Consider the following 23385-nt stretch of genomic DNA (forward strand, 5'->3'; position numbering starts at 1 on the left):
AAAACAGAGCCCTCTCTGAGACCCCTACGTCTCGTAGCCCACCCGCCCCTCCTGTGGGGACCCAGGCCTCAGCCAGGCTCCTCTGGGGAGCAGAAGCAGCACGCCGACTGAGACCTGCGGGAGGACCACACGTGCAGGCCGGTGGGTGTGCGTGAGCCCGACCCAGGCCTCGGGCAGGGGGCAGGGGACAGGGAGGCTCCAGAGGGGACCTGCACAGCCCCTCTTCCACAGCCCACCCGGCCACAGCCTGGGTCCTCCGCCCGGTTCTGCGGGCACACCCCACACCCAGGCCCCTCCTCTGCAGCCCCCATCCTGCACCTCCTATTGGCCTGGAGGCCTGGCCTTGACCGAGGCCCGCCAGAGCCCTCACAGCCCCCTCCACGGCCCGAAGCATCCTTGCTGCCTCAGCTCGTCTGCTGTGTGGCCCCCAGGGGTCCTGCTGGACAGGCAGCAGACCCCATTCTGGGCACGTGCCGTCCCACCTCGGGCAGGGACCCAGCTCAGGGGTACCCTCTGGAAAGCAGCCCCCTGTTCTGGGCAACGGTGCCCATCAGATCCTCCCCAAGAGCGCGAGGAATCCCTCAGAGCCATGGGAGAGCCATGTGTGTCCTGGCCCAGTGCCAAGCTGAGGGCAGACCCCAGGAGGCAGGCACGGGCACAGCCAGGTCCTGCCACACCCACCACCAGCCCTGTCACATGCCCCAATTCCTGTGGGGCCACAGGAGGCCACTTCCCATATCTGTGACCCGGTCCCTGGGCTGCAGATTCTGTTCCTCCTGTGCAGCCAAAGCAGAACTGCCCGTGGCGGGGAGAGGACCCGGTCCCCACACCCGCTGAGCTTCCCTGAACCAGGCCCCGCTACGGGACCAGGGAGCCTCTGCACGGGGACTGTGTCCACCGAAGGGGAGTACCGCGTTGGAGCAGGAGCCTGCCCACATTTCCAGCCCACTGATGCTGGCCGGCCAGTGGCCTCAATTCTGCTTCTAGAGCAGTGACAATGCCCACCCCCGAGGGCCACTGTGTGGCCGCCCAGGGAAATGTTTATGAGCCTCTCTGGTACAGCGGCTGTGGCCTGGGGTGAGAGCCACAGCACACCCTGCCCAGAGCCTGACCAAGACCCCCTGGCCAGGGCCGGAACGGCCGATGTCCCTTCCTGCATATCCTCTGGGCAGAGGAGTAGAGTGTCGGGGACACGGCTCGTCACCACATCCACAGACCCTTGAAAACCAGGGGCCGCCGAAAGGCAGAACAATGGGGCCTGGTGACAGAGACCTCACACCAACGCCAAGCAGGGGATGTGCCAGGTTTCCCGTTAACCACCCCCATGACCGCCGCAGTGTAGACCTCGCAGCCGAGGCAGCCAGAGGCTTCACCCTGCCCCCCGTCGGAAAGGAAAGAGCCGGTCGATCTGTCCCAGCAGGCACTTCCCTGTTCACCCACCACTGCGTCCCCCAAATCCAGCTAATCGGCTCTGTCCGTGCAGGGGGTACTCTAGAAGCTCCCGCCCACTCCTCAGTGAGCTTTGTCACGTTCGGTACGTTTCTGTCACTTGCACCCCAGCATCCCGACTGTTACCATGGGACGCTGGCCACACATCAAGAACCCAGGGCCAACAACATTGTCCAGAAGTCGGTGACAATAAGGGCGTGCGGCGTGATTCTGGTTCCGAGTGATGCGCACCCCACGGGTCTGCGTGTGGGGGTGAAATCCAGCCAGAGGCGCTTTTTGGTTTTTTCTTCATGCTTTTTCCTATTTTCCAAATGTTCCGCCAACATCTATTATTTTTGTAGATGAGAAGCCAGGCGATCACCCCAGGTTTTAACCTGCTGATCAGTGATGGAAGGAAGATGACAACAGGGCCACCCCACCCGCAAGACCCGGGGGCTCGGCCAACACCAGCCTGCAGTCAGGTACTCGGCAGACCTTTTTTGAGTCATAGCTTTTAGCCAAGGCGCTACGGTCTTAGCTAGGAGACCCCTGGGCCCCGACAGTCATACAACCTAGACCTCAAACGCCCTCTAAGGGGCCACCCAGTCAGGGTTCACACATCTCCGAGCACAGAGGCAGCACGTTCAGACCAGAAGGACTCCCTTATTTTGGGCTGAGGCTCGGGCTTCTGTCTCAGAGCCTTTGCATGTGCCATTCCAGCGGTCAGGAACCGTCTCTGCCAAGGTCTGTGCATGGCTACCTCTGTCCTATCTTTAGGGTCTCGAGTGAACCATCCCAGCACTCAGGGTTCTAACAAGAAACAGGCCTCACAGGCTGCGCAAGCCTGAGGCAAATGCTACCATCTGACCGGAAGAGAAGCCAGTGTGCCCACTTAATGCCAGGTTCCAGCCAAGTCCCAGCCCTCCGGGCGTTCGCAGCCTGGCTGGCGCCCTTCGTGGCAGGCCAGGAAGCACCTCTTCCAGGAAGACTTCCCTGACCACTGCACTCCTGCAGGCCCTGTCCTGACACCTCACAGCTTCCAGCCGCCCTGAACTGGCAGAGATAATGAACAAAGAGAGTGAATTTGGCCTCGGCCTCCGGACACGGGGGTGTGAAAAGGCTTGGCAGGGGAGTCATTAGGGTGGGTAGGGATGGATGGGGCACACGCCCCAAGGGGCAGCCCAGAGAGGGAGATGATCCCCCCCAAGGTCACACAGATAGGAAGCAACAGAGCTGGGGCCCAGGCCCCTATTCTCCAGCCTGAAAAGGCTGTGGGACCCCTGCCCGAAGCCAGGGCAGGCCCTACCATCACCTCAGAGCACATCAGGCCCCCAGACATTGGGCCCAGCCCGCCAGCTCAGCAGTGCGACCCCCAGAGTCTCCTCCTTTCTCTGGGCCTGCGATCCTCCGGGCAGCTCCCCTAAAATGACAGTCCCCACCCATCCAGCTGCCCCTTGTGTGGGGAACTCTGGGCCCAGCCCCAGGGGAGCCGGACCAGCAGCCCCTCCTGGCAGGCAGGTGGGGGGTGGAGTAGCACAGAGCAAACTCCAAAAGCTTCTCTGCCTCCTTCCAGTCCCCGTCCACCCACAGACCCCACTGGCACCCTCCCTATGATCTGTCCAGCCGGCAAACGGCCCGGGTCCCCAAGAGATGCATCAATGGCCAGGGAGCCCCTCCCCTCAGAATGGTGGCCTCGGGAACATGGAAACCCGAGACCTTCCGCCCCAAGAGAAATGCCAGCCCTGCTCCTGCAGGGGCTCCAAAGCCCCAAGTAGGGCCGGCCAGGGCTCTGGGAGCCCTCGGAAGAGCCCCGCATCTGCTCCTGACCCCTGCAGGGGGCCAGCAGAGGGGGGCCCAGGAGGCTGACTCTGGCTCCTACCACCTCGTCATCATGTGACTCTGAGCCACTTCCCTCTCTGAGCCTCGGTTTGCTAATCTGTACAAGGGAGGCAATCATCCTCATTTCCCGGTCTGTGAGAGAAAGGACCAGTGACGGACAGCCCTGCACAGTGCCCCAAAACAGGGCCGGGCCATGGGGGTTTCCAGCGGGTTTCACCAGGGCACCCGGCAGTGGAAGGCGGGGGCCGGAAACGGCAAAGGACAAAGCCTGGTCTCCTCACACCATACACGTCCCCTACTCCCCCGACCCAGGCCCCACTCGTCCCCTGGACAGTCCAGGAGGCAGAAGCCCTCCTCCCACGCTGGGCCCAGGCCACATGGGGGTGGGGGCATCGCCAGACCCTGCAGCTCAGGCAGAAGCCGGCCAAGAGGGGGCGCCTGGGGCAAGAGGACGAGGGGACCCCCGCCCGCTAGCTGCCCCCTCCACAGCCAGGAATACTAAACCAGGCGAGGCAGGAAGGGGCCCTAGGCCACAGGGTCCACGCTGACCCACTGCCCAGCCACCCAGGAAGGGAGCTCTGTCTGATGCCACCGAGCACGAAGCAAAAGCACGGGGCCTCTGCATCCCCCACTGTAGCCCCACAGAAGTGCGCCAGCCCGGATTTCAGGATGTGGCACTGGGGGATCAGAGAGGTCAAGTGTTCACCCAAAAGCACCAACCCCGGGAGGGCAGGGGCAGGACGCACGTCCGGGTCTGGCTCATCCTACTAGCCCCCAGCCAGGAGCGGAGGTGGCAGGGGATGGAGACAGGCTGGTTTCCACGCCGTGAATTATTCAGTGGCTAATTCTGCTCCGCAGAGAGGAGGCAGGAGAGTGAGTCAGAGCCCTCCCACGGCGGAGGAGGGGGCAGTGCTCACAGAAGCTGGGGGCACACACCCGCAGGGGCACAGGGCCCTGCAGGAGGTCGGGCCGAGCCAGGGGGGCCGGCCCCCACTCTGGAGACCTCCACAGGCTGCAGACGTCGGGCCCTCACTCACACCCCACGATGTGTCCCGAGAGCCCCAGGGGGCGAGGGGCCACAGCCAGTCCAACCGAGGGTGGTGGGATGGCAGGTGCAGCCTGCAGGCAAACTCTGTGCGGGTCCAGATGCCCCAGGCGCCCCAGGGGCAGTCCCGGAGCTTCAGAACCGATAACTGGCAGAGAACTTCCTAAAGTAAAGCACAGTTCCTGGCCGGGGACAGCCAGGGGCCTGGTGTGACGGAGCCGTGACACGTGGAAGCCCCTGGGGAGCAGAGAAGGGTGCTGCTCCCACACCGGTCGGCACCCCACGGCTGGGCTTCTAAACGTGGGCGTTGAGTTTTATAAAAACCTTGCTGTCTCTGGGCATGCCTGGGCCAATCCCCGGCCCCCTTTCTAATCTGCTTAGAAGCAGATCAGCAGGCCCAAGGTGACCACTGAGGCCGGGAGTGGTGGGCTCCCCTGCAGAGCTGAGATGCCCGCGGTGCCCTCGCTCTCTGCTTCCGGTCTCATCCTCTAGCTGAGGGTGCCCACAGGAGACAGTTCTACACAGGCCAGGTGCGATAATGTCCACGGAATACCGGACTCCCAGGCCATCTTGACAAGGAACGCTGTTCCACTCCACCCGGGGCTCTGCAATGACCACTGGAGAGAACCCCAGAGGAGTTCCGGGTGACCAGGCATCCGGGTCATGGGGCTTCTGGAATCCGGATCCCCAGGCAGGAAGGAAATGCCCACAGCCCAGTCCCCTGCCCTGCACTCAAATGACAGTGGATCAGTGCTGGGGGTGGTGCTTGGGCTTGGCATGACCCCAGGACTAGGGTTCTACTGGGAGAGCCTGATCCCTTGGGGAGAAGGCTGCAGACCTCCACTGTCCCCCATTCTGCCCAGGCTCAGCCCCTTTCCAGCCTCCCAGACTGAGGCCCACCTTGAGTGTCTGTGGCCAGGCCTCCCTCCATCAGGGGCAGCCGGGTCTCCAGGCAGTCCAGGTGTCACCACAGCACACACCGCACTGTGTGCATCCCACAGCCTGGCCACCCAGCAGGGAGTCACTGCCGGCCAGAGAGGGCTGGCATCTGCCCAGCTCACTCACCTACCAAAATCTTGGCAGTGAGTGGGATTCCCCAGCTGGGGGTGAGGGGGCGAGGAATCCCCCCCTCCTGGCTGGACCCACTGCTCTCAGGTATGGGCTTGGGATCCTCTGGGTAAGGGGCTCTGCAGGGCCACAGTTCAGGGCTGCCCCAGGAGATGGACAAGGGCCTGGGTTGGAGCTGACAGCTGGCAGAGGGGGCTCCAGGGAGAAACGCGTGAAGGCTCCACATGACCCTAAAAAGGTGGGCCTAAGCGACACCAGGGGAGAAAGCTAGAATCTGCAGGAGGGCCGCGGACCCTCCATGCAGGATGGGGGTCTTTAGACGCTCAAGGAGGGGAGCCCCCAGGACGCAGAGGGGAGACCCTAGAGAAGAAAGGGGCTGTGACTCACGAGAAGGTGGAGGCCGTGACCCTCGAGGAGGACGGGGGCAGCGACCCTCCGGGAGGGAGCCACCCCCCGCCCCCAGCCAGACCCTCGATGGGCGGATCGGGAATCTTCAGATCTTCGAAAGGACGGGACCGTGACCCTCGGCATGGAGGGGCCGTGACCCAGGGCCCTGACCCTCGACCCAGGGGGGCCGCGTCACCTGCTGGTAGTCGGTATCCTCGGGCCGGAACTGGCTGCTGGTGGTCTCCCAGCTCAGGTCGAAGTGGGGCAGCCGGTGTAGGAGGTTCACCCACCAGGGCGCCGCGTAGCTGACCCCGGCCATGGCGGGCCGGCTGCCTCGGGCACGCCGCCGCGGGGCTCCCTCGTTGGCCCGGGGGCCGCGGGGTTCAGGGGCCGGCCAACCCCCGCCCGGCCGCCCGCATCGTCCGCTCGCTCCTGGGCCCGGCCCGGCCCGGCTCGGCCCGGCTCGGCTGCGCTCGGCTCTGCTCGGCCGCCCGCGCCCGCCGCCTCTTTGTTCGCCGCCGCGGCCGCCGCCGCCGCCTCCGCGCGCCCCCCGCCCGCGGCCCGACGCCCCGCCCCCGCGCCGCCATTGGCCCACAGCCCGCCGCCCCCGCCCCGGTAGCCGGTCCCGCCCCCTGCCGCCATTGGTCCGTAGCTCGCCGGCCCCGCCCCCCACCGCCCGTCCGCCGTCCTTGGCCCTCTGGCCCCGCCCATCCGCGCGCTCCCGCCCGCCGGCCCCGCCCCCGCGCCGCCATTGGCACGCGGGACGAGGCTCCGCCCAGCAGGGCCCCCTTCCCGCGCCGAAGGGCGCCGGGCGGTGGTGTCTCCACCAGCGGGTCGTGGCGGGGGCCAAAGCCCTGTCCTCACGTCCACACGTCTGGCCGCCCTTCCCCCGGGCGCTCGCTCGTGGGTTCGACCGTTGCACGTTCCTTGAGCTTCTGTGGCGTTCGGCCTGGAGGAGCTGGGCTGGCCTCCCCTGTACGCAGCCCGAGTCTGTTTGTCAAATGAAGATGATGTGGACTCAGAGCCTGGCGTGGTCACCCACAGCTGTGTGATCTTGGACAAGTTACTCACCCTCTCTGTTCATCAGTATCCTCGTCCGTGAAAGGGAAGTACAGTGAATGTAAAGTGCTCAGGACAGCAAAGTGCGACCCAGTATGTGCTTGTGAGGGGATGGGCAGGTAGATCCAGTCCCTGCCTGGCCACTCCTTTGGGGAAGCTTGTGTCTTTTATGACCAAGACAGTGCTCTGTCCTGGCCTCCTTGAGCCTGGAAATTAAGGCAACTGCCAGGGAGGGCCCAGCGTGGACTTTGGAGTCTCCTAGCCACATTTCCTAATAGGCATTATCATGCTGTATTAAAGTAGAGGTGGGAACCCCAAGAACAGAGGAGGCTGGAAATGCTGTGAGTGCATGGCAGACTCGCCCCTCTCTGCACCCTAGGGCACAAGGTGCGTCCTCTTGGCTCCGGCTTGTCAGCATCCTGGGGCGTTATTTCTGGACTCCTTGCGTTCTGAGAGCGAGGTTCCTACGCCTGGGATTCTGCCGTCTGCTATGCTCTGTGGGCAGACAGGCCCCTTCTGTCAGGCTGGGCTGGGCTTTTGTGGACAGGGACAGCTCTGGGCAGTGGCTTCCCAAGAGGCCTGTCCATCTGTTCACCTGATTGCCCTGACTCGTCTGTTTTCTTGTAATAAGGCTGGGTGGCTCACTCAGCCTCCTGCAAAGGCATGTGGGCACAGGAGAGGCCTTTTCGAAACTGTGCTTTCCACCCTTGGGATAATTTACATACCACCCAGTTGGAGAATAATGGTGGGGCAGGAAGAGAGAGGTCACATTCTCCATCCCTAAAGGGCATAGTTTTCTGGTTCCTGTCACTGGCAGTGGGACACACAGTCACAGATGCCCTGCTTCCCCCTGACTCCCATGCCCCAGCACCGGGGTGGCAGGCCCACCAGGGTCCCATGTGGATGCATGGGGACTATCAGCTCTTTTCCAGGTTTCCAGAAGCCTCGAAATATTGTGCATTTTCCTCCGATAAGGCCAGAAAGCCTGACTCAAACATAAAATGACAACTCAGCTGTACTGAGTTGACTTGTGTCCCCCCTCAAAAGATATGTCCGTGTTCTAACTCCTGGTGCTTGTATGATTTTATCTGGAAACAGGGTCACTGCAAATGTGATCAGGTGAAGAGGAAGTCATCCTAGATTATGGAGGGGCCCCAATCCAATGACAGTGTATCTTCATAAGAAGAGAGAATTTGGATACGTCAAGTAGGAGATAGACACAGGGGAAAACAACATAATGAAGACGGATGCAGAGATGGAGGTGATGTGTCTACAGCCAAGGAACCTGAGGGTCACCAGAGCCACCAGCAGCCGGGAGAGAGGGGTGGATTAGAGTCTCCCTCAGAGCCTCAGAAGGGATCGACCCTGCGGACCGCTTGAGCTGAGACTTGGATTTCCAGAACTGAGAGATGGTAACTGCCTGTTGCTCAGGCTGCCTGGTTTGTGGTGCTGTGTTACAGCAGCCGCAAGAAACCCATACATCAGGCCGTTCAGAGCTTCTGCTGGGCAGGCGTTCTCTGCCTCTGATTGGCACGCAACGGCAAGGGAGGTCATCACTGATTAATGCTTGCAACACAGTGTGATCTGTGAAACCTTTTCCTAAGGTGGTGGGGGGCGGTCCCTGGAGAAAGAATACTAAAGGGGTCCAGGGTGGAGAAAAGGAGGGACCCATAACATACAGTCCTGGAAAAGCACTGCCAGAGCCCCAAACTTACTGCTCCCGGGGGCCTGGGTATTGGAGAGAAAATCCCCCTGGTACTGAAGGGCATCCAGGAGACAACACTTTCTTGTGGCCTGGGGGGGGGGGAGGGTGCGCAGGAAGGATCCAGGGGCTCTGGAGTCTGACACTTGCTCCTGTCCCTGATACGTAAACTGGGGTTCCTGCTGCCCAGTCTCTAGAAAGGCAAGGGGTAAAGGGAGAACACTGGGTAGAGGGGGAGGGGCACAAGGAAGCCCTGTCCCCACCCCACCCTCTGGGTGACTGGTGGCACTGGTGGCACCTATGGTGTTTTTTCCTGTCCTGAATGACTGTGGCCAGACTCTGGCCCCACTCTACGGATGCAGAAACTGAGGCCCAGCTCTCACCATTGCTCTGGAGGCATGGGAATCACCACAGAACCAGGGAACCAAGATTCAGCCTTGTACTGTTGGCCACAGACCGGATGGCCTGACATAGGGCACTAGTGGTCCAAGAAGTCAAAGAGGACTCAGTCGGCTGTGCTGGCCCCTGACCAGGGCGCCCAGGAACACACTCCAGTGACTCAGCGGTGACTCAGGAGGAGGCAGCAGATGCGGAAACCGCTAGTCCTCTCCCGGGTGGTGATAAGCAGCTGGGGCATCCGAGCCCCTCTATCCGGGAGGACCCAGAGCCGGGAACCCAGAAGGCCTCCGCACAGCCGTTCTGTGAAGGCAGGAAGGACAGCCTGGCGGTCCCCAGCTGGGCAGCCCTGAGCCACGAGCCCCCGGAGCAACCCGCCCCACCAGGTGCCCACATCACAGAGGGGGTGGGAGGGGGTGCTTCAAGGCTCAGAAATGAGGACACTTGTTCCTAATCCACACAGACGGCAGACATATGGGCCTCGGTTTCCTGTATGTGAAATGGGGCTAAAACCAGCCCTACGACCTGGGGAGGTTGCGTGGTGGAGGCCACGCGTGGAAAGCGCAGCGTGAGTCCATCTTCCGTGCGCGCTCCGTCCACGCTCCGCCCCCGCACCACGCTCCGCCCCCGCGCCACGCTCCGCCCCTACGCCGGGCCTGCTCCGTCCACGCTCCGCCCCCGTTCCACGCTCCGCCCCCCGCGCCGGGCGCGCTCTGTTCACGCTGTGTGCGTGGAAGCCATTGTCGGGCTTACCCACGACTCCTCCGCCTCGAAGGCCGGATTTTTTTTCTATCCTGTGTTTCTGAGTCAGGTTTTGCACGCGGTCTCCGATGCTCTGTGAGCCTCAGCCTCTCACGGTGAGAAGTCTATGAGATGACAGGACGCAGTCGCACCGACAGCCAGGAGGCGGGAACCGCCCGAGGGTCCTTCAGTGGCTGAACGACAGGTGGTACGGCCACGCCAGGGGCGTCAGCCGGCCGCGGAAAGGAACGCAGCACCGGCTCACGCTGCCACGTGGGTGGACGTCGAAAACGTGACACCGAGTGATGGAAGCCAGACACAAAGGGCCACATCTCATGTGCTACCGTTTATTAGACCCACAGTAAGTAAACCCATCGGAACAGAAAGTGGATTAGTGGTCGCCAAGGGCTGGGGTTGGGGGCGGGGTAGGAGGAAGAATGGGGAGTGACTGATGAATGGGTCTGGGGTTTCTGCTCAGGGTGGTGGAAATCTTTCGGAAACGATAGAGGTGATGGTCGCACAACATCGTGAGTGTACCAAATGCCTCTGAATCGTTCGCTTAAAAACGGTCATCTTACCACACACACAAACACACGCACACACACAAAATAGGATTACAATCCTCCCTCCACCCTCCCTCCCTCCCTTCCTTCCTTCCTTCTTTCCTTCCTTCCGGTGAAGTACAGTTTGTGAGTGGAGGACAAGGACAAGAAACCTGCTTGGAAGCATCTGGAACGGAGTGGGAGGGCAAGCCAGGCCAGGAACTCCCCAGGATCTGTGTCCCAGGCCAGGATCTGTGTCCCAGGCCAGGAAGGTGGCTGGGTTGAGGCTCCTGAAAGGCCGTCCCAAGACCTGTGGGCGCCAGGAGACACGCCAGGCAGGGCCAGCCTCCCAGATGCTGGGGCGGAAGCCAGAACAATGGCATCCCCTGCGTTTGGACCCCTTCCAAAGAGGTTCACATTTTCCACGGAGAGAGCACTCACGACAACTGGCAGGGAGAAGAGAAAGCCAGAGGCCGCGTTTCCCAGCTGTGATGTGTGCTGTGCCGCCAGCCCACCACCCGCTCCCCACAGACACCTGGCTCGTGGGTCCTGGCCGCGGGAAAGCCTCAGGAGCCCTGCTTTCAGGTTGGCCCGGTGGCGTTGGCCGTGTGGCTCGGAGGCTGGGAGAGACGCCATCCAGCGTGCTCCCCGAGAGGTCCACAGGGCGAGCCAAACACTGACCCAGCCAGACTGACGACGTGAGCACCCCTCGCTTGTCTGGAACCACCTCACTGGCAGCCTTGCCTGTCCAGAGAGCCCCTGGAACCAGTAAGTCAGCAGGGATGGGCCGTGGCAGCCGGGGATCCCGCCCCAAGTCCCAGCCTGCAAGCCTCGTCTCGCTCAGAGCCTCCTTACTCCTTGCCTGACACGCGGCACTGACAGGGCTGGTGTCCGGGCCCCAGGGCTCATATGAGAGAAGCCTGGAAAGCAATCACAGACACTCTCCTCCCCGGGCGGGGCCCCTCAGCCCTGCCCGTCTGCCCAGCGATGTGTCACCTGGCGAGCGTTGTGCAGAGAGAGTGTCGCGGGACCCAGGGCTCATGCCAGGCTTCTCCCGCCAACTACGAGCCCTTGGGAAAGTCGTGTCACCTACGGGGGCTTTATGCCCGCCAAGCCCCGCTTCCCCATTTTACAGCTGGGAAAACTGAGGCTCCGTGCCACAACCCCGGCACATCAGAAAGCGGGAAGCTGTGTCCGGTAGCTCTCCTCGTGGCAGGGGAGAGACTGTGCACAAGCACAAGTGTTAGCACGAGCACACCCGACCTGAGCCAGACGGCCGATCTTCGCAGCCCACGAGAGAACTGTGGCTCCTTCGTTTCACAGACAAGGAATCTAAAACCCGGAAGATGAAGCCACTCGCCCTGAGTCCCGAGCCAGGGAGCTGGAGACAGTGTCGCCCTCGTGGCAGGCACCACGGGGCCACTGTGTGGTGAACAAGTCATCCTGGCCGAAATTGGGGTCCAGCCTTTGCCTTCGGCTTCGGGGAGATCTGCATCATGTCCGATAGACGTGTCTTTGTTTAGCGCGGGGACCGGTCACATCAGAAAGTCCAGCCACGTGATTTAGGATGGGGGCTTTGGACCACGCCGCATCAGTCCACCTGGTAACTATGTCGGCAATGGACCGACCAATCAATCAAGCCTACGTCGTGGAACCCAAAAAAAACGCTGGGCACCGGGGCTGGGGTGGGTGCCCCTGCTTGGCAACACTCTGTGCGTTTTGTCACACGTCAGTGCCGGAGGGCCACGCGTCCTGAGCGCAATAGAAACTTTCCCCGTGGACCACCCCCATCCCCACCCCGGGCCGCCGTCTCCTGTGACGTATCTGCTTTCGTGACTTCCGTGAGTTCTCCTAGCCCGTTTTGGAATCTCCGCGTGGTTTGCGGAACTCTCCCACCTTGCAACTGGTGAGGTGAGGCGTGAGACCGTCTCGGGGCCGATGCCGACTCCCCTTTCACACTTGGGTCTTGCTAATCCCCACACGAGACAGATGACCACCATCCCCACGTCAGGAGGAAAAAAGGCTCAGAGGGTTAGGTATGGACGCAAGGTGTAAACCCCTGTCTCTCAAAATTTCTGGTTTGATTCTCTCTGCCGTGCAACCCCCCAAATAACGTATTTTTAAAAGACCAACGGGTGATGCATTTGTTGCTGAATAGTTAACCTCCCCCAAAACTCAGTGGCTTAAGACCACCTATGCCGTATCTGTTTGTGGCTCCGGGGCTGAGCAGCGTGGGCTCAGCTGGGTGGTCCTTTGGTGGCTGGCAGGGTTGTACATGTACCTGCGGTCACACGGCAGACCCACTGGGCCATCTGGACGGTCTCAGATGGCTGGTGCTTGGTGCCGAGCCGGGGCCACACTCAGCTGAGTTGGGTCGGCTTCTTCCCCGGTGGGAAGGAGAGCTTTTAAGCCCTGAAGCGTGAACACTTGCCTGCTCGTGTCCCATTTAATAATGGGTCCCATTGGCCAAAGCCAGTCATGGCCAAGCACAGAGACAATGGGCAGGACTGAACAAGGCACGGACACAGGGGAGTGTGGACGCGGGCCGGGGCTACGTCAGTCAAGATTGAGCGGACTTCCAAAAGGGGAAGAGATTCTTAAAGTCCTGTGCGGTCCCTTCCTCCCTGGCAGGCGCAGAGGAGGAAATGGATGTGAGCAGCTGGGATGAGAGGGTCTGAGAGGGTTCCTCCCCACAGCTCGGGAACCTCACCTCTGTCTCCAGGAGCAGCGGGAAGGGGACTCTGGCTTGGTCTCTGGCTTCAAGCTGGTGACGAAGGCTGGCCGGGCAGCTGTTGGAAGGATGGACTGTCAATCACACTGTCCCCGTGCTTGGGGAGAGAAGGCTCCTTTCCCGGACCTTGGACCTTCGGAAGCAGGCCAGCAAGTGTGGGGAGGGATCACGGCCTCTCGCCGGGGGCCGTGGGAGAGGCAGGCTCTCCCTGCCCCCTCCTGAGCCCTGCCAGCTGCTCCCAGGCTTGGGCTGTCTGGTGACACCGTTCCCCTTCCAAGAGCTGAGACCCTTCAGCCGGGCAGCCTTCCAAGCCTCAGTCTCCCCGTCTGCAAACGGAGGACGATCTTGCTTCCCTCTCTGGGCGGGTGCCGGGGTTACGCTAGAAAGGGGATGTTCACAGCTGAAACCCAGCTTCCTTCCCTCACTGTAAGCTGTTTCCCCACGCGATGTGCCCAAGTGCCTTTGGGGGCCTGTCACTCACCCCCCAGCCACTCCGACTGTGCTTTGCCTGAGTAGAGGCCAGCCACTGCATCCCCACGGGGGGGTCCTAGGGGCCCAGGTTCAAAGTGGGGTCAGACAGTTCTCATTCCCTCACACACTGTTTCCCTGGCTGGGGTGGGGCCCAGGGAGTCAGGGTCTCCCTCCCCAGGGTGGGCCGCCTCTTCTGGGAAGCCCTGGAAGGAAATGTTAGCCCCACAGGGCTGGTGGAAGGAAATGTCTCCAGCAGGCTGCCAGGAACGTGAGGCAGACAGGGAGGGCTGTGCTCATGGCCTGAGCTTGTCCTCCCCGCCCCCGTCTGTGTGAAGGATGCTGACCGTGCCAACCCCCCCCCCCCCCCCCCTGTTCTCCTCATCTCTCCCGGAGGCTCAGGGAGGCAGGGGTCGGGGCAGGAGCAAGGTGGAGGCTTCTGGAACTGAGGCCAAGATGATGGCATTATCATGGCTGGGCCCTTGACGGGTGCTCCATGCATGTTTCTGGAACAGACGTCATCATGCTCTCCAGGAGCTGCCCAGGCTGGCACAGGCCTGCTCCGGCCACGTGCTCACACTCACCCAGAGACATGGCTCCGGTCACTCCCAAACTGAGGGTCAGTTCACCCCGGGTCACCGGCCAGGATGGTCTGGCTAGATCCCTCGGCCTGGATTTTGTTGCCTGCGGGCCCAGGAACCCTTTCCTCCCCAGATATCCCAGCTGCTCAGCAGCACGGACGGGGGTCGTGGGTGAGTGGGCAGCCACACTGGGCTCGCCTCCCTGCCTGGCCTCACTTTCTGCTCTGTTAGGGCCCTGGGGATGCACCGAGATCAGTGAGGAGGGAATGTGCTGGAAATGTGTCCCAGTCTGAGGCCGCTCCCCACCTGGCACACGTGGGATGTCCAGCCCTCTCCTGTCTTTGGGGGTGGCTAAGAGGGACTGGCTTTATCTGGTGGGCACTGAGGGGGACAGCCTTCACAGAGTTCCTCACCAGCCCCTGAATCATCGTCAGCCCTCCCAGCTGCCAGGCATCCTTCACCTTCTGAAAGGCAAATTGGACCTGGCATCCCGCTGCCAGCAGCCCTTCCCTGCTCCCACGGTTCCCAGGGTTCCCGGGGTGAGGGCCAAACTCCTCCACAGAACGTGCAGTTCCCCCCTCCCTGCCCCCTGCCCCAGCCACAGACCCTGCTTCCGCCCCAGCCTGCCGGCCCCAGCCACGCTGGACCACTTCTGGCTCCAGGGGGAGGGCCAAGGGTTCCCTAGGCAGGAAGACCCCCATTCCCTCCTCCGGAGGCGAGGGCCGCGTGTTCCTGCCCGCCGCCCCCCCCCCCGACCCCGGCCACTGCCCGCTCTGCACTTTGTGCTGCTGGGCCTCTCGCCTGGACCCTCGCCAGCCTGGTAGGGAGGTCTGCCCGCCTGGGTCCTGGCACCCTGGCGGGTGGGTGTTTGTGGGTGAAGGAGTTTACCCCAGTCTGCGTGGCGCCTGGCCTAGCTGAGAGACTTGCAAACAGATCAAATAAACCTTGATCCTTGAAGGTCCACAGTGCCTTCCTCTCTCAGTGCCTGGCCCACAGCAGACGTGCAGCAAATACTAAAGCAGGCGGGACGAACTCAGTTCGTGAGAGCGCAGAGAAAGGAGGGGCTGACCCCAGGGAGCGTCTCAGCAGGGCCAGGCGGGCAGGCCTGGGGGACGGGACACTGCTGGCGGGAAACAGCTTGTGTAAGGTGGTCAGCTGGATGGGGGGAAGGGCATGCTCTGGGCAGGCTGTGCGCGTGCGTCTAGAGGGGAGGGCAGGGGTCAGGGCCAGAGGCGGGGGGGGGGGTGTGCCAAGCTGGGGCATGGAGGGAATCCAAGTGAGTCTGTTGGGGAGAGAAGGTGTGTGTTTATCCTGGTTTTTAACTGAGGATCACAGGGCAGCATGGGGAGGATGGGCCACAGTGCCTGACGGATTCATAGAGCCGGGATGGAGACGAGGAACAGGACGGATGAGTGCTGGCCCCCCCTGGATCTGTCCTTCTCTTCCCCCCTTAGCAACGGAACTTCCCGTTTTTATTGCGTCTATGACCACCGAGAATAGACTAACGTTTCCCAAGCTCCTTGGCAGCTGGGTAGGCTAGTGAACACCTTCTGACCAATGGAATACCAGTGGAAGTGTCCTCAAGTGAGGGGACACCCCCTTCCTCCTTCCTTCCTGTGGCTCGAGTTTGTGTTACGGCCGGAGCCCGAGCAGCCTTTTTGGGCCGTGAAGCCTTGTGTTTGGGAGAGTGAAGCAGTGAGGAGAGTGTGGGTCTTTGCAAAGCATGCAGCCGCCATATCTCACCTGCCCTGTTTCCCTGGGGGCTTTGGAAACTTTGAAAGTGTTTGGGTTACTGATATTTTGGGTGTTCTCAGTCTCCAGCCAGATCTAAAGCCAATGAATGGAAGGATGGAGGGAGGTCTCAGGTTCTGAGGACTCTCCTGAGACTTAGCGGGGACAGGGCAGTGAGAAGAGAGAGCCAAGGCCGCCTCCGAGGTCTTGTGGGAAGTGGCGGAATACTTCACTCTGCATGCGTTAGGCCCCTTCCGTGTCTGCTGCGAGGGTGTACAGGTGAATGGCCTGCTCTGTGCAGGCGGCTCACGGTCCGGCGGGACAGACGCACGCCGGAAGGGCTCTGCTGGAGGAAGGGAAGCCCCTCGCCCAGGAGTTGCTAAGCGCTTCTTGCGTTCGTTCTGCACAGTTATCGAGCACCTCCTGTGCACCAGATGCCGTGTTAGGTCTTGGGAGCGGCAGTGAGCCTTGCGAACACAGTCTGGAACCAAGGGAGTCTGACAGGGGAGTCACACGGCCATCAGATGATCTCAGCGTTGAGTGACAGGGCAGTGGAAGTGGCCGAGTGCCACACAGGGTGAATCCTGTGCCGTGAGGTATCATGCCAGGGGCCAAAGGAGGCCCTGCAGGACCTTGTGACACCCCTCCCCACGGGGTAGACGTCTCAAGGGCTCTCTCGGAGCAAAGCCACTTCCCCAGCGAATCTCCCGCTTGTTCCTGGCTGCCCCTGACCTTGGCCGTGGCTGACGGCAGGTACCCCTGGCCGAATCGAGTCTGGGCCCACAGGACAAGGGGGCAAGGCCACGCAGGTCCGGCTGATATGGTGGCTTGAGCTGTCACGGGCAGGGACGGACATGGGGAGGAGTGGACAGACGTGGGCCATCTTTAGGAGGTGAAAGCCTCAGGGGGTTTTGTTGACACTTTGGAGATGGTGATAGGGGAGAGGGAGAGGCTCAGAGGGCACCCCCTCCAGGCTTCTGGCCTGTGTGTGGATGGTGGGGTGCAGGAGGGGTCCCCAAGGGTGTGCCTGCATGGGAGGAGAGATTTGTGTTATTTACAAAGATGTTTTTAAACTTTTTTACCCTTGATTTATTTTTGAAAGAGAGAGAGCGTGAGTGGGGGAGGAACAGAGAGAGAGGGAGACACAGAATCTGAAGCAGGCTTCAGGCTCCTCCCAGAGCCCGACGCGGGGCTGGAACTCATGAGCCACAAGTTTGTGACCTGAGCTGAAGTCAGACGCTGAACTGACCGAGCCACCCAGGTGCCCCGTTTTTACAAAGGTTTTTGAATTGGGGTAGACTATATATAACAAACAATTTATCATCTTAACCATTTTCAAATGCCCAGTTCGGGGACATCGAGCACATTCACCCTGTTGTGCGGCCACCACCACCGCCGTCCGGTTCCAGAACATTCCATCCCCCCACAGGAGACTCTCTCCCCATCGCACGCTAACCCTCATCCCCTCCCAGCCGGGGCACCGCCCCCCAGCCGTGTTTGTGTTCCCGTCCCTGCCTCGTTTCGGTGAGCACGATGTCCTCCAGAGGCGCCCGTGTGCTAGCGTGTGTCAGGGCTCCCCTCCTCCGTCAGGTTGGAGAGGAGCCCGCTGTGTGCGTGGACCTCGACTCCTTTACCTGACAACAGACACCTGGCTCCTTCCGCCTTCTGCGTTGTGGGCGCTGCTGCTGTGGATGTGAGTGTGCACACGCCTCGTCCCTTGCGTCCCTGGGTTGAATTCTTTGCTGGATCCCGTGGTGATTCTGTTTACCTACTTGAGGCGCCGCCAGACCGTTCTCCAGAGCAGCGAAACCGCCTTACGTTCCCACCGACCGTGCACACGGGCTCCCGTCCCTCCCCGTCCTCACCTGTCACCTGTGGCTTTGATTTCTTTTTGTAGTGGCCATCCCAGTGGGGGCGGGGTTGGTGAGCGTCATTTTGGGCAAGCTGAGGTGGATGTCTTGGGGATGTCCCCAAGGCGCCAAGGAGGGGGTGACTGGGTGGCCTGGGAGGTACGGGTGCCGTCATCCACGCAGCAGGAAAGATGAAGGCTGTGGTGTGTGCGGGCTTGTGGGAGCAGAGGACAGGGTTTCCCAGAGGTCTGCAGAGCAGGGATGTGGGGTGTCGGGGCAGCCGAGGAAGGGGAGGGGGTCAGCAGTGTCACCTGCTGTAGAAACACCCATGGGGTGAAGACAGGGACTGAGGCTGGAGCAGAGAGCCTCCTCTCAGTACCCAACAGGGGGAGGGAAGGTTAGACACAGGAGAGAGAAGTCAAAATTCCACCAGCAGTAACCAAATAAGGACAGGGGTGCAATCGTTGGCCACAAACTAAAGCGCGGAAGATTCTGGAAGCATACACGCAGAGCTTACCCCTACCCCAGGCCTCCGGAAGCAAAGAAGGAAGTCCACAGAATTCTGAGAGACTTTGTCAGGGCCTCTCCCGATTTGTAAAGAACTCACTACGGGGGTAAATGGGGAGGGGGCAGTGAGAGAAATATTCCAGAATGTTCCAGGAGGCCCTGAGACCTGCCCCCCCCCCCCCCCCCCCCGCCACAGCTACAGGATGCACTTTCCTGGAGCCCTGAGTGCCCTGCTGGGGGACAGTCAGAAAACCTCCAAGTGGCTCTGGGCAGAGGAACGGCGTCAGATGCGGGATGAGCCTGAGAGCGGCCTCAGCCCTACGCTGCAGCTCGAGGACGCCCACCCATGATATTTACCGAGTACCGACAGCGGCCGTTTCTAGGGAGAAGGTCTGTGGACGATGTGTGGCTGCTGTACCGTTTCTGTCTTTTAAAACAACGTGTTTGATGTGAAGGGAGTGGCCAGAGAGCCGGGGCGGGGAGGCAGAGGTGGGCAGGACCCGGGTGGGGCTGGGGGGGCCCCGACAGCTCCGGTGTAAGAGGAGGATTTGCCCCAGACACACCCTAGGGGAGAGAGGACTCTGCCCTCCACCTCAGTGCTCACAGAGTGTCCCGTCCCACTGCGCTCTCGGTGACGACAGCCTGGTGTGTAAGCAGCTCGAACGCCAGCAGCTGAGGCCGCCGGACCCGGCCAGTTAAGAGGATCCCTCCTCTTATCTGATGTCACTCCTGCTTGGGCACCGCTGCAGGAGGAGAGCCTCCCACCGCGAACACCGGGGGGGGGGGGGGTGTCCCTGTGAACCGGCCTTCAGAAAATCACTTCGCACACACAGCCGTGGCCACGCCGTGCGGAGAGGGACACCTGCGGCCGGGCAGAGGCCAGCAGCACCCCTGGACACCGGCGCGTTCATGTGAGTCCTCGGCGCTCGGGAACAAAGACCGCATATCCCATTCGGATCTTGACACGGCCAAGGACTCTCAAACAGCTGGGGCACAAGTGAGGATGATGTGCGTTGGAGGAGTGCATCAAGCGGCTCACACGGAGTGGTGTAGACGCCGGTGGGAGCTCGTGGAATCCACGAGCGGCATATGTGATCCTAATTACGTGTGTATGGTCCACTAACAAACCACTTACCGAGGAGCTGAGATTGAACGATCCCATCCACCCGTGTCAGAAGTCCCTATTTTCACATTGGTCACACGTTTTCCTTTTTGGGGTCTTCTCCGTGGAAACCACATAGCTTAGCCTGGCTTGAGTTTACGGTGTGCGTGTACGTGTGCGTGAGCTTTTGTGTCTTTGCTTGTGTGTTCGTATGTGCAAGTATGTATTTCACATGAGCGTGCGTTTGTGCATTTGCCTGCGTTCGTATGAGAGCATGTTTGTGTGTGCGTGTGTGTGCATGCACGTGCATGTCTGTCTGCGTGTGTCTGCCCATGGGTGCACAGCACATCCGGGCAGACGGCTGGCTGGGGGTTCTGCACAGTAGCCCTGGGCCTGGTGGCTGACTGTGGGGTGAGGACGATGAAGAGAGACGGGCCCAGGCCCAGGCTTCTGGCTCGGAAAACTGAGTGGCTTGTGACGATGCCCATGGAGACGGCATCGCTGGTTTGCTGGACGGGGGACAGGTTAGGGGGCAAAGGTCACTGAAAGCCGGGCCAAGCTGAGCTTGAGGCCTCTGAGACACGTAGGTACAGACGTCCGTGTCAGTATTTGGGGAGTGTGGGCATTGGGGATGGAGCCCTGGGGATGCCCCCATCTAACAGACAACCAGGGGTGGTGCCCAGCCTGGTCACAGGCTGGGTGGGGGGGCAGGAGAAATACCGTGTGAGGGAGGAGACCAGACACGGGGGTAGGGCCATCGTGCCAGTGATGCCAAGAGGGAGAGCCCTTGGCGCTGAACTGGGCCTAGACGGAGGGCGGGGACGAGGCCACCATCAGCAGGGGCGGCCGCGCCGGGGCCCCGACCCCAGCCACCCCCCTTCCGGGCTTTTATTCCTTCTGAGCCGCCGGCCGGGAAGGGGAGGGCTGAGGAAGCAAGCGGCCAGGCTGGGAGCCTGAATGGCAGCCCCGGGGGCCTTGGCACAGATTGCACCCTCTCCTTTGAATCCCAGGCTGTTCTGGGGCTTAATTAACGGTGAGCTCCGGGGCACCCCGCTCCCTATTCAGAAAGGACTCCATGGAAACTCCAGAGGCTCCTCAGGCAGGCTCTGGCTAATGGGGCCGCCCCTCTGCGCTGTCCGCAGCCCGGCTGGGTTCCCAGGATGTGAGTGGAAGGCGCTGGCCAAAGGCCATTGGCTGGTACCGGAGCCCGGAACGTGGAGCGGTTCCTCCTCCTCGTTCGTGCCCTCAGCCCAGTAGCAGGTGCTAAAAGGAACCGGGGATTCGGATTCTGACATTTTTTTCCATATTCCTTGGTGACTTTTGAAGAATCTCATCAAGAAAATCATCTTGGCAAGGGCCTGCGGGTAACTCTCAGTTAAGAGTCTATAAGGAGGCCCACGTGCTCCTTGCGGGCCAGGCTGGGCACTACTTTCAAATTCCCGAGGGTCACAAACCAACCAGTGGCAGGAACAGGGAGCGGGACGTGTGCACGTGTGTATCTCTGTGCCTGCTCACGGATTCACATGTCTGTCTACCCCTGCTGGCCAGGGCCCGAGGCTGGGCCGTACTCCGTTCCCTTGCCAGCTCCAGCTAAGGAACTCCCCGGGAGGGTCTCCCCCGGAGGCCGCTCTCTGCGGGTGGACCCCAGCCTCTCCGAGGACACGCAGGGACAGGCGTGTGGCCGGGGAAGGTGTCTGATGTGCTCTGCTCTCTGCCGTCACAGACTCCTTAAGGCCCAAGCGGCTCCTGCACAAAGCGTGAAGCCTTCCAGACAAGCCGTTCGCCCAGACACGTGGTGATGGGGCGCGAGGTGGGCTCGGGCAAGGCCAGAGCCGGCCAACGAGCCCCTGGAGGGGCTCCGGGCAGATTCCAGCAGGATCTAAGGGCCTGGCAAGCAGCCGCACGCAAGCAAAATCTTGGGGAAGATTTATTCCCCAGACATCAGCTGTCTTCTGCCGCCGGATTCGTGGATTCCTGTCAAAGATTCCTTCCCTGCTCCTAAAGCAAAAGCCGAGTAGAATTTGGGGAAACACCCCCAGATGAAAACACATTTTTAGTTCTTTTTTAATTTTTAATTTTTTTTTATTTTTGAGAGCGAGCGTAAGCACAGGAGCAGGGGAAGAGCAGCTAGAGAATCTCAAGCAGGCTCCTCGATCCCAGTGGGACTGTGACCTGCACCAAAATCCAGAGTCGGACGCTCAAGCGACTGAGCCACCCAGGCGCCCCTCACGTCTTCGTTTCTTGACGCTCGAGTCCTCTCGGGCCAGCAAGGAGAAGGGAGGAGGGGAGGCGGGAGCGGAGGGAGCCGCGGGCGGGAGGCAGGGCCTCTTCCCTCTGGCTGGCCCTCTGCACCCCAGCCGGTGCGAAGCAGAGGCCCAGCGGCCCCGGAAAGTGAGGTTTCTGAAGCACACAGTCTGGGCTACAGCGTCGCACCCCTGGGGGCAATTCAAAGTGACAGGATTTACTCAGCAAACAAGACAAATACCCTGCGAGACAGCTGTTCTTTGCAGCACAGGGTGAAAACCTCATCCTTTCCGAAGACTCCTGTATGAACGACGCATAAAGTTGCAACGATCTAAATACACGTGCCGAAGGCCAGTGGGTCCACCGCTTCCTCCCCTGAGCCACCTGCTGGTTTCACGTTTTAACTCCCAGGTGGGACTTCTCGTTTTTAAGGACGCTTAGCCGGCAGGGAAGTGGGGCTAGCGGGCCCTTGGGAACGTGGCAAGGTGGGACCTTGGAGGGGCAGCCCGCCGGACCCCCGGTCCTCAGAGAATCTCTGAGCCACGTGACAGCAGGTGCTCCTGCCAGAGCCACAGCAGGGCTGTCATTTAAGCTCAGGTGGACTCGGAGTTTAAATTGTGTTCGGATCTCGAAGGGTAGCGGGCTTTCTGCAGAGGGTATTTATTTCTCGAAATCAGAGAGAAAGGCGTGCTGTGCTCACCCTGGCAGACGAGCTAGGCTGGTCTCCCTTTTCCTAACACTGTGGGTATTTTTGCCAGGATGGAGGTTTCTGGTCTGTCTGAAGGGCCAAGAGCACTTGTCAGGACGACAGTGGACGTTCATGGGACAGGGCACAGCCAGCACGTGCCGTCGGGGCCATGGGTCTGTCTCTCAGAGTCCCTCCCTCACACATAGAGGAGCAAGCAAACAAAACCCCCTAAAAACCCCATCGAGGGGCACCCGGGTGTCTCAGACAGTGAAGCTCCCGACTCTTGGTTTCGGCTCAGGTCGTGATCTCCCGGTTCGTGGGATCGAGCCCCGCATCAGGCTCTGTGCTGATGGTGTGGAAGCTGCTTGGGATTCTCTCTCCCCGCTCCTCTCTGCTCCTCCCCCACCTGGGTCCTCTCTGTCTCTCTCAAAATAAACAAACTTAACAAAAGCCATTGAGCTGCCCAGTCAGCGACCTCCCCACTGGGAGGCCTGCGGGGCTCCTGGTCTTGGCGGTCTCCCTCTCCGGGCCCTCACCTGTCCACCCTGGCGGGGACCTCCCGGCCCGCACTCCTCCTGGGTCCCTGGGCACGGAGACCCGCAGCTGAGCTCCCTGGAAGCCGCCTGCCACTCGGCTCGCCCCTCGGCACAGCCCTCACGCGTCTACTTGCTCATGTCTGGGCAGCTGCCCGGTCCCGCCCTGTGCTGTTCCCACTAGCACTGCCCTCCCTGCCCTCTTTCTCCCTGGAGCATGCCTGCTGGGTGGGTGCGAACTGAGGGCCGCCGGGGGCCGTGACACTGCCCGGACTCCTCTGTCATCATCACCCGGCACCTTCAGGAATGCCACAGGACAGCCTGTCTCCGGCTCCCGGGCTGGGGTCTCTCCGGCATCCCGGGCGGCAGGAGCAGCATCTCCATAGCCAGGCCGGGTCAGTCCCCGTGCGTCCCGGTGGGAGACAGCGCCGCTTCGGGAGGGAGGGGCCGGGGGTGGGTGGCGGCAGCCTGGAAGCCTCGCCTCCCCGTGGTCAGGAGGCCCGGCTGTGGCAGCACCGGGTCAGCTGGGTCAGGGCCGGGAGATGTGGCTTCCGCTTCTGCACTGTGAGGGTGGCCGGGGTGGGGGCAGGGCACGTTTCTCTGTCAGCCCCCAGCCGGTGTGCGGGTGCTGTGGTGACAACCAGGGCACGGCGAGCCGCACATGCCCCGGACTCCCCACGGGAGGGTACGGACCTGTGCCTTTGGGGTGCTTGATGCCTGAGGTCGCGGTGCCTGTCTCCTTT

The 23385-nt window shown here is 61.4% G+C and overlaps 1 protein-coding gene and 1 long non-coding RNA gene across 11 annotated transcripts in view; one reads left to right on the plus strand and one right to left on the minus strand.

Annotated features, from left to right (window-relative positions):
* The window catches only part of TTYH3 (tweety family member 3), a 30718-nt gene extending 24435 nt beyond the window's left edge, over window positions 1-6283 (minus strand). For both annotated transcript variants that reach the window (XM_023247113.2, XM_023247112.2), the window contains exon 1: window positions 5964-6283. In XM_023247113.2, the coding sequence (XP_023102881.1) occupies window positions 5964-6086 (123 nt within the window). In that variant the 5' untranslated portion in view covers window positions 6087-6283. The remainder of the gene's footprint in view (window positions 1-5963) is intronic.
* Window positions 6284-6538: 255 nt separating this feature from the next.
* LOC111556243 overlaps window positions 6539-23385 on the plus strand; it is a 58347-nt gene continuing 41500 nt past the window's right edge. For 3 of the 9 annotated variants that reach the window (XR_006590871.1, XR_006590865.1, XR_006590867.1), the window contains exon 1: window positions 6539-10026. This is a non-coding gene — a long non-coding RNA (uncharacterized LOC111556243). Of the gene's footprint in view, window positions 10027-10346; window positions 12340-23385 lie in introns of those variants that run through there. The other 6 variants (XR_006590868.1, XR_006590870.1, XR_006590866.1 and 3 more) reach the window with 6 other exon arrangements.

Source organism: Felis catus, chromosome E3, assembly GCF_018350175.1.
Source record: "Felis catus isolate Fca126 chromosome E3, F.catus_Fca126_mat1.0, whole genome shotgun sequence".
In the NCBI taxonomy this organism is placed as follows: domain Eukaryota; kingdom Metazoa; phylum Chordata; class Mammalia; order Carnivora; family Felidae; genus Felis; species Felis catus.